General features: G+C 68.1%; 1 protein-coding gene across 1 annotated transcript; it reads left to right on the top strand.

Moving 5' to 3' along the window:
• Positions 1 to 1,431: 1,431 nt before the first annotated feature.
• On the top strand, positions 1,432 to 9,321 carry CDK4 (cyclin dependent kinase 4). Its single transcript, XM_075901730.2, has 8 exons — positions 1,432 to 1,577; positions 2,095 to 2,328; positions 3,874 to 4,009; positions 4,191 to 4,358; positions 5,441 to 5,550; positions 6,365 to 6,415; positions 7,591 to 7,726; positions 8,550 to 9,321. The coding sequence occupies exons 2-8, from the start codon at positions 2,111 to 2,113 to the stop codon at positions 8,640 to 8,642; spliced, it is 912 nt and encodes a 303-aa protein (XP_075757845.1). The 5' UTR covers positions 1,432 to 1,577; positions 2,095 to 2,110; the 3' UTR covers positions 8,643 to 9,321.
• Positions 9,322 to 9,984: the final 663 nt, after the last annotated feature.

Below are 9,984 nucleotides of genomic sequence, written 5' to 3'. Positions count from 1 at the left end.
CCTTCCAGTCCTAGTATTCTACGATTCTATCTCAAAAAAGATATATTAGTATTGGAAAAGGTTCAGAAAAGGACAACAAACATGAGGAGGGGTTTGGAACAGGCGTCGTATGAAGAGATTAAAAAGACTGGGCCTTTTCAGCTTAGAAAAGAGGACACTACGGGGGGATAGGATAGAGATCTATAAAAACATGACTGATGTGGAAAAAGTGAAGAAGGAAAAGTTATTTACCTATTCCCACAATGTAAGAACTAGGGATCACCCAATGAAATGAATAGGGAGCAGGTTTAAAACAAACAAAAGGAAGGTTTTTTTCACTCTGCGCACAATCAACCTGCGGAACTCCTTGCCAGAGGATGTGAAGGCCAGGACTTTAACAGGGTTCAGAAAGGAGCTAGATAGATTGATGGAGATTGGGTCCATCAGTGGCTATTAGCCAGGCTGGGTAGGAATGGTGTCCCTAGCCTCTGTGTCTGGAAATGGATGGCAGGGGAAGGATCACGTGAGGATTACCTGTTGTGTTACCTCCCTCTGGGGCACCTGGTATTGGCCAATGTGGGCAGACAGGATACTGGGCTAGAGGGACCTTTGGTCTGACCCAGGCTGGCTGTTCTTATGTTAAGTGAAGTAGCACAGGAGATCTGCTGACTGAATCCCGGAGCCGGGATGGCCCAGAAGGAAAGACGACCAGGCAGCGACGGGTCCAGGTGGCAAAGGAATTTGTGGCTCCCAAGAGGCTGAGAGAAGGAAGCAAAGTCTGCCCCCCTCCCGCCCCAAGGCAGCAGGGCCGAGCGACGCCTGCTTGCGATGCCAGAGGCTGGCACCGGGCGTAGCCCGCGCGTGTGTGTCCAGCCCAGTGGAGATCCATGACTGGGATTCCCAGGGGCTACGGCAATCTGTCCTCTCTTCCAGGCGGCGGGCGCCCCCAGAGGATAACAGTTCACTATTGCTGCCGGCAATGCGGCGGTCCGTGTCCCCGAGCCGAGGGGTCAGGGTTCAAGCCCGGGGAGGGGGAGGGGGAGGTTACACCAGACAGGCCGGTCCCCAGGAGGGTTTTGCTGCTGCCTTGGGGACCAGTGAGATGGGGGGGCGGAAGCACCTCCGAGCTGCCCACAGCAGGCCTGGGGGGGGGGGCAGGCTGGGCCCCTTCAGACCGAGCTCAGGCCCCACGGGCGAGTCGGACCCTGCCCCCCCCAGGCCCCAGGGAGGGGGCTGCGCGGGGGGGGGTGGCCCCTTGATGGACAGAGCCCAGCTGGCAGCAGTAGTAGGGCCGTTACCCGGGCCCAGCAGGGGGGGGGCTCAGCCTCCACCCCCCCCGAGCCAGGGGACCCCCCAGCCAAGGGACCCCCCCCTCTAGGGGCACCCCCCAGTTAGGGACCCTCCCCCCCAGCCAGGGGACCCCCCCCAGCCAGGACTCTCCCCCCCCCGGGAGCGAGGGGGAGGGGCCGGGGGGGGGCTTCCCCAGGGCCCTTCCGGCCGGCCCGTCTCGCTGGTTCCGGTCCTCCGGCCCCGCCCCCGCCCGGGCCCCGCCGCCGACACCCGCGGCCCCGGCCCCGACGCTGCGCTGCCGCCTCGGGGTGAGTCCGCGCGGCCCCCCCCCCCCACAGCTCCCCCGCCCCGAGCCCCGCCCCCGAGACCCCCCCGAACCCCCCCAGTGCACGCGGGGGGGGTCTCCCCTGGGATCCCCGGGGCCGCCCCGCCTCGTCCCCTCCCCCTCGGCACGTGGTGGGGGGGCCCTTTGCTCCCCGAGCCCCCCCCCCCGCCCGGCGGGGCTGGACCTGCGCCCGCGTGGCCAGGTGGGGGGGGCTGTTATTGTAGGGTCGCCCCGGGGGGCGGGGCCGTGGTCGCTGCTGCCGGGGGCGGCGTGGAGGTCGTGGGGCGCTGGGCGTTTGTGGGGTCCCCCCGGGCTCGGCCTGCTGGAGCGGGAGCCGGGGGGGGGAGCGTTGGGGGGCGCGGTGGAAGGGCCCCCCTTTATCCTGAGCCCCCTGCGGTGTCTGAGTGGGGGGGTCTGGCCGTGGGGTGCAGGGGGACCCCTGGGTCGTCCCTTCCCCCTCCGCCGGCGCCTGCCTAACCCGCCGCCCTTTCCCCCTGCAGCCGGCGCGGTGCCAGGATGGCGAAGGAGATGCGGGCGCAGTACGAGCCGGTGGCAGAAATCGGCGTCGGCGCCTACGGCACCGTCTACAAGGCCCGGGACCTGCAGAGCGGCAAGTTCGTGGCCCTCAAGAACGTGCGGGTGCAGACCAACGAGAACGGGCTGCCGCTGTCCACCGTGCGCGAGGTGGCGCTGCTCAAGCGCCTGGAGCACTTCGACCACCCCAACATCGTCCGGTGAGGGGCTGGGGGCGCCCTGCCCGCCGGGGAGCCAGCAGAGACCTGGGGGGGGGGGGGAGGAATTTGCACGGGGTGACCGGTCACATGGGCCACTTAGCTTGCACTGACGGGCGTTCGTTTTGGGGGACCCAGCGCCCCCTTCCCGCTGGGCTGTGCGAGAAGGGGGCCCAGTATCCCATGGGGAGCTCCCTCGGGGTGGGTAGGATGGGAGAGGGGATTTGGGGGTGAGAGTGGGAGGGAGGGAGCGGGGACGGTGGTCTTCGATCCGGGGGGCTGTGTAGGAGCCCAGCTCTGCCTAGGGGGGGCCAGCTCTGCGGGGGGGGGCCCTGCTTGTGACGCCGTTCACGGGACAGCACCCTGGCCTGCTCTCTGGGGTCTGGCTTCCTGGAGGAGCCGATCCCTGTTGCTCCTTTTTCCAGCTCTGGGAAACATGCGGCTTCCTTCCCCGCCAGCCAGGCTGCGACGGGACCAGGGAGGGAGAGCGGCCAGGCTGGGCCCTGCGAGGGCTGGCTGGCGGGTTTCCCCTGGCAGAGGATGTCAGTCCCCTCCCTTCCGAGGGGCCCGCCTGCGCCGGAGGGGGCGGGGGAGGCCCCAGAGCTGCTGGGAGCCTCCCCGGCCTTGGCCCCCGCCTTTGGGCCTGCTCCATGCGCCTCTCGCTGCCAGCCAGTCCCACCTCGCCGAGGGTCTGACGCCGGCTCTCCAGACGCGGGGGTGCGGGGGGGGAGGTCGCTGGTGGGTGGGGTCTCCATCCTGCCCCCCCACTAGACACTCAGCGGTAAACAGAGCCATTTTAGGGGAGGTGCTAAAAATCCAGCCTCAGCAGCGGGCCCTTGGGGCAGAGGGTGGGGGCAGGGCACAGTGCTGGGGAGGGCGTGCTTTGGGGGCCTGGAGGCAGGGGGTGCATCGGGGTTGGCAGGAGCTATTTAAGCGTTGTCCTGCTGCCTGGTGGCTTCCTATGGTGAGTGGGCCTAGTGCAGCCGCTCCCCTCCCGCCCCCGGCTTTTCCTCGGAGAGGGGGGCTCTGTTGCCTCCGGCGCGAGGGCTCCCCCGCAGAGGAGCTTGTGGGGCCGGCTCGTTCTGCCGGCCCAGCCCTGAGCGACCCCACGAGACAGCCCGCCCCCTCCCCAGCTCTACAGACATTGCCCAGCCTGGCTGGGAGTCCCCTCGGGGGGCGCAGGGGGGGAAGGATCTGGTGTCCTGTGCTGATTAGTGGGGCCAGGGACGGGCTGATTGAATTAGCCCGCTGAGTCTGGAACGCCGTGGGGCTACCTGGCTGCAGCGTCTGCCGCTGCACAATCGGCTGCAGCTCCCTTGTTCTGGGCTTTGGTGCTGGGGGCTCAGGAAGTCTGGCCCCACATCACGAGCTTGGGACGCAGGAGGGGCCTGAGCCCTGTTCCATCCCTCTAGACAGGCCCTGGTCTGTCCCTCTGTCGAGCCAGATCTTGGGGTTCCTGGGAGGGGGGGCGCCAGCTCCCTGCCTGGCCCCTCCCTTCCGCACTCGGGCCCCCGGTCCCCACCAACGCCCTGCTCTGCCGCCCGGCAGGTTGATGGACGTGTGCGCGACCGCCCGGGCGGAGCGGGAGACCAAGGTGACCCTGGTCTTCGAGCACGTGGACCAGGACCTGAAGACGTATCTGGACAAGGCGCCGGCCCCTGGCTTGCCAGCGGAGAAGATAAAGGTACGAGGGAAACTGAGGCCTGCCCCACGGCTCCCGCCCCGGGAATGTTGCAGAGAGCGGGGCTCTCACGACAGGGTTGGCCTCAGTGGCCGGGGAGGACTCTGCCCCCCCGAGGCCCCTTCCTGTTCTGTGGCCCCAAATCTGACCCTATTCCCCCCCCCACCCCACCCCGCGTGGCCAGGAGCTGATGCGCCAGTTCCTGAGCGGCCTGGACTTCCTGCACTCGAATTGCATCGTGCATCGCGACCTGAAGCCGGAGAACATCCTGGTGACCAGCAGCGGGCAAGTGAAGCTGGCGGACTTCGGCCTGGCCCGGATCTACAGCTGCCAGATGGCCCTGACCCCCGTGGTGAGCCCCCAGCTCCGGCCTGTGTGCGCCCGGCGGGGCATTCTGCCTCTCACCCTGGGGCAGCAGCCTCTGCGGGGAGGGGGGAGACGTGGCGGAGTCAGTGTCCAGGGAGGGCTGGGGGGGCCTTCCGCACCGATGCGCAAAACATGCGGCCACGTGCCTGCCCCGCCCTGCCCCCAGGCCGGCCTGGCTGGCTCTTCGCGCTCGCTGTCCCACTGGGTCCCCCTCCGCTCCAAGGTGGGGGATTTCCCTGGGACTCGAGCCGCCCAGACACCAGCGTTTCCCGGAGCCGTCAGCGAGACCCTCCTTCAGCTTCCACAAGGCCCCGCCTGTGGGGGGTGGGATCCTACGGCGCCCCCCCCCATTTCCAGTGCTGGAGGGAGCGGGGTGTGCTGGGATTCCGGGCAGAGGGGCTGGGCTGTTGAGGCCTTTGGCTGGGGGCTCTGAGTGTGTGTGTGCACGTGGGGGGGGCTGGCCTAGCAGCTCCTACTTCTCTGGGGGCCGGAGATGGGGGGGGGCTAACCTCTGCCCTGCTGGGAGGTCTGGGGGTTCCCTCTTCTATATCCCAGCTCTTGGGTCGCTGGGGGAGCCCAGCCTGGGTCTGCTCTGGGGGTTACCCTGTCACTGCATGGCGGGTCCCTTCTCCCAGTGGGCACCGCGGCAGCCCGCCCTGTGCCCGGTGGGCGGAGGCAGCTGCCGGCCCCGGCAGCCCCCACCCGGCATGGCAGCCGGCCAGGCTCTGGGACCCAACCGGGGTGGGGGGAGGAGGCGCGGAATCCGTAGGGTAAACACTGCGCCGTGGGCAGGAAGTGGGGCTGGCGGGGGGAGGGGGACAGTCGGCCTACAGGCATTTCCTGCCCAGCGGGGACTGGGAGCTTGGTGCTTCCCACTAGCTCTGGAGAGACCTGAAGGAAGGGGGCCCTAAACCGCAGCAGGCCTGCCGGGGCACAGGGCTGTGCTGGGCTCTGTCTGGCGAGCCACAGGACGTGGCCTCGGGGGCTGCCCCCCCGGCGAGCCTCTTGGCTGGTCGCCCCCCATGGGAGGGGCTCAGGGTGCCCCCGTGACGGGCCTGTGCCGTGCAGGTGGTTACCTTGTGGTACCGCGCCCCCGAAGTGCTGCTCCAGTCGACCTACGCCACCCCCGTGGACATGTGGAGCGTCGGCTGCATCTTTGCCGAGATGTTCCGGCGAAAGTGAGTGGCGGGGGGTCCGGGGGGGGGGCGGCGCAGAGCGGGGCTGGGGGACACGGGGGGGCCTGCAGACACAGGGTGGGCATAGGTGGCAGGGGGTGGCGTCTGTGTCACCTCCCACCCAAAGGGGCCTCTCCCCAGCACCACGTAACTGAGCCCCCCAAAGGGCTTGATGCCAGGGGTTGGTGTGGGCAGGCGGCGACCTCTGCTCCGCCCATTCAGCCCCGCTGCCTTGGGCTAACGTGGTCCTGCTGGGGACTGGGATGGCCTGGCCGGCCCACCCACTGGCTCCTCCCCTTCGGCTTGGCTAGGCAGCTGGGAGACAATTGATTAGGGCTGAGCCAGGGCCGACCCCCCCCTCAGTTTATCAGCTCCGCTGTGTGCTGATAAATGGGGAGGGGCCCTGCCCTCCCCTCCTTGTGGGCTCCTCGCTGGGCCTCTCCAGGGGTGGGGGGTTGTGTGATAAGGACACTGCCGCCTGGTGTCCTTGGCCAGGCCCAGCTGGGGGAGGGGGGCTGGGCCCCAGCCTCCGACAAGGGCCCCTCCGCGCCCACGCCTGCCATTGTCGGAGGCCTTTGAGCCTGGGAAATGCGGGGGGGGGGGGGGGGGGGAGGCTGGGTGTCTCTGGCCCCAGCCGGCAGGGGGTGGGGGGCAGGAGCGTGGCCGTGCAGCCACCTCGGGGTGGGGACGGGGGCCACGCAGAGCTGTGGAGGAGAACCTGCTCCGGTTCTGCCCCAGAGCCAGGGCAGGGCTCAGGGTGGGGAGCGTGCCCCAGGCCCGGCGCTGCTTGGCTCAGCCCCCCCTCTCTCCCCTGCAGGCCCCTCTTCTGCGGCAGCTCCGAGGCTGACCAGCTGGGCAAGATTTTTGAGTAAGTTTTGAAGTTCCCTGGGGCAGCGGGGCGGGGGTGGCCCAGGGTTTCTCAGGGGAGGGAGGGGACTGGGTCCAGCAGCTTTTCAATGAGGCGCGAAGTGAGGAGCCAAAGGGGCTGGGGAGGAGGAGGAGGCTGCTGATTGATGGGGCGGGGCGGGGCTGCTGCTGGGGGTGTAAGGCAGAGCTGGGGGGCTGCCCCTTCAGCCAGTTACCAAGTCTCCGGGACATTCAGTAACCGCCCCCCTGCTCCCCCGGCCCTGCGCCAAGATCAAGCTGGGTCCGGCCTCCGCCTGGTTTGAGTGACACCCCCCCCCGGCACACACCTCACCCCGGGGTGGCCAAGCAGGGTCCACGCATTAGTCAAGGGGGGTTTGCCTCAGCGGGCTGGGAGCTGCCTCTGCTTGGTCTGCCCAGGCTCGGCCCGGGTGAGGTGGCTGCTGGGACGGCCCAGGCCCCCTTGGTGCAGGAGCTGCACGGGCGGGACAGACGGGGCCTTCCCCGGGGAAGAATCAGGAACACGGGTTCCCTTCGCGGGGGTGGAACAGGCCCCTTGGTTCCTAGCAGACGAGGCTGGAGGGGCAGAGCCGGGGTGGGATGTATCCTGCTGCCAGGCTGTGAATTGCGGGGGAGACTGCCGTCCGCCCTGGCCTCCCCAGGGGTTCGGTACTGGGCCGGGAGAGGCTCTGGGGTGAAGGACGTCTGGAGAGGGTGAGGCTGGGCAGGGCATGGGGGGTCAGGACAGGGAGCCTGGGCTCAGCCAGGACACAGATAAGGTGGAGTCCTTGGACCCCCCCCCCCCCCACTATGCAGTATTAACCTGCGGAACTCACCGCCACAGGGACTGCGAGGCTGAGAGCTCAGCGGGGTCGGGAGGAGAATCTGAGCCTCCATGGGCAATGCGAGAGCAAAGTGCCTGGTTTTTAAAACAAGGGCTCAAAGCCCTGGAGCCACAGGACTGAGGCCAAACCCTGGTGGGAGTGAGCAGGGCAGGCGAGTCCCTCGCGTCCCGGGCAGGGTCCCTCACACCTTCCCCCTGCCTTGCTCCGGGCCCCTGCTCCGGCTGCTGATGTGCCAAACCCGCTCCCTGCCTGCAGCCCCGTCCTGGTTCTCTTGCGCCCGGCGCCGGGCCCCCATCCCAGCTGGGGTTCAGTTGTTCTTTCCCCTGCCCTGCAGCATGATCGGGCTCCCGGCGGAGGACGACTGGCCCCTGGACGTGGCCCTGCCGCACTGCGCCTTCACGGCACGCTCCCCGCAGCCCGTGGAGAGGTTTGTGCCAGAGCTGGAGCAGCTGGGAGCGCAGCTTCTCCTGGTAGGTCGGGGGGCAGCCATCGTTTCGACTGAGGTGGGGAATTGAAGGGGGGGGCCCTCTGGAGCCCCTCTGGGCTTTGAGTCCCAGCCCCTAGAGCTGCTGGGGAAACAAGGGCCTGGTTTCCAGGCTGCAGCCGCGGCTCCAACCCGGGCTGGAGCCAGCTTCTCGGTGGTGGGACCTGCTCGCAAAACCTGCACACGGGACTTGGCACGGCAAGGCTCTGGAAATGACACAGCTGGGGCTAAGGGGACGGGCTGGGGGTCGGGAGGGAGGCAGAGTGGTGGGGTGGAGATCCTGGGGGCTGGGTGAGCAGGGGGCTGTGGGTCAGAGGGAGGCAGAACTGTAGGGTGGGGAGCAGGGAGGGAGGGAGGCAGAGCGGTGGGATGGGGAGCCCGGGGCTGAGGGACCAGGGGGCTGTGGGTCAGGGAGGCAGAGCGGTGGGATGGGGAGCCCGGGGCTGTGGGTCAGAGGGAGGCAGAGCGGTGGGATGGGGAGCCCGGGGCTGTGGGTCAGAGGGAGGCAGAGCGGTGGGATGGGGAGCCCGGGGCTGTGGGTCAGAGGGAGGCAGAGCGGTGGGATGGGGAGGCTGGGGCTGTGGGTCAGAGGGAGGCAGAGCGGTGGGGTGGGGATCCTGAGGCTGGGGGACCAGGGAGTGGGGGCACTGGCAGAGCTGGGGGGGCCGCAGGGGCCTGTTAATCCATTTGCCCTTCACTCTGAACAGTCAGTTGGCTCAGACTGATCCTTAGCGGGGGAGACGCAGCCCCCCAGTCTCTGGGGGCAGGGAGCTGGTCTGTCCCATTTAACCCTTTCTCCTCCCCCCTAGGAGATGCTGACCTTTAACCCCTACCAGCGGATCTCGGCCTTCAGTGCACTGCATCACCTTTACCTCCAGGACAGGGGCCCGGCGGATGGGTAGCGCCCAGGGCCCCCCGGCGTGGGGACCCGCCAGAGGACTCGGGAGGGTGCAGACCTTGCCCCTGCCGCCACGCCCCCTCCTCGCCGTCAGCCCCCGGCCCTGCCCACGCCCCGCACACGGAGACGGACTGGAGCCGGGCGCGAGACGCCTCCTCCGGGGGTGCCAGGCCCTGGGGGCGTCCCCCCCTTGCCCTGCGGGCGCGTGGGCCCGGCCGGCCTCGCTCTGTTTAAGGTCAGTTTGTGTTGGGCGGAGGCCGGTGGCTCTGGCCCGTGGACACTTTGACTCTCCTTTTGTAAACGTTTACAAACTACCCGCTGCCTTATCACATTCCAGCCTCCTGGGGCGCCTCTCCCCCGCCTGCGGGGGCTGAGCGCAGCACTACAGACCCCTCCCCTCCCCACACCCGGGCCAGGCTTTTTCTACAAGAACTATTTGTGCTATTTGTGCGCGGTTTTTTTACTGCCAGGGCGGTGGCCGGGGAACCGCAGGATCCTTGGGTGCACACGTGGGAGCTGCCTCCCGGGGGGGGGGGGGGGCCGGGAAGGGGATCAACCGTTTATATTTATGATGATTCCCCTCTGACACTTCACCGGTTTTTTTTATCGGCTCTGACCATGGGGAGAGCCCAATAAAGGGAAGGCAGGGGGGACAGATGGGGCAACCCCAGCCTGCTTTGTTACTCGGCGTGCCTGAAAGTGTCTTGGGTTTGAGTGGTGCGGCCGAGAGGGCCCCTCCCGGACGGCTGCTGGACTCGGGACGAGGTTACAGGGCCCCTGGAGTGGAGGCAGCCGGGCGTTGCCCCTTCCTGCTCTCGACTGACTGGCTCACCCGTGGGGCTGAGATGGGGGTGGGCTGTGGGCCCCCCCTTCCTCCGCAGCTGGACACCTGCCCGGCCCTAGTGCCAGCCCCCGTCGAGCCATTTACGTCCAGCCAGGCCAGTTTAGTGGGCCTGCGAACATGCCGGCGCCAGGTTCCCAGCCACGCTGGAGCAGCCCGGGCGTGGCTGGGCCACTGCCCTGTTGCGCATGGAGCCTCACTGGTGCATCTCTGGGCGTAGGTAAGGCCTTGGTATGTGTCTCTCTCCCCCCCCCCCCCCCCCCCGCCCTGGCAGCTCTAGCGCAGCCCCCCAGGCGTGCTGGCCCCACAGCTGTAATGAAGGGAAGCGCTGGCAGTCCTGACCCACATGAGTTTAACACCCTGGGGCTGAGAGCCTCTCCCTGACCCCACGGGACACTGGCCCGCCCTCTCCCCATCTCAGCCACTCCTGCCTTGCAAAGAGCCGGGAGCTAGCGAGGGTGAGGCTCCCGCTCCTGCTCCGGTGGGGGCTGGTCCTGGGGGAGGC

The sequence above is a fragment of the Pelodiscus sinensis genome, chromosome 31, assembly GCF_052426305.1.
Source record: "Pelodiscus sinensis isolate ZL-2025 chromosome 31, ASM5242630v1, whole genome shotgun sequence".
Lineage (NCBI taxonomy): Eukaryota > Metazoa > Chordata > Testudines > Trionychidae > Pelodiscus > Pelodiscus sinensis.
Note: the sequence above shows the minus strand (reverse complement) of the source record. Positions and strands in the feature narration are given on the sequence as shown.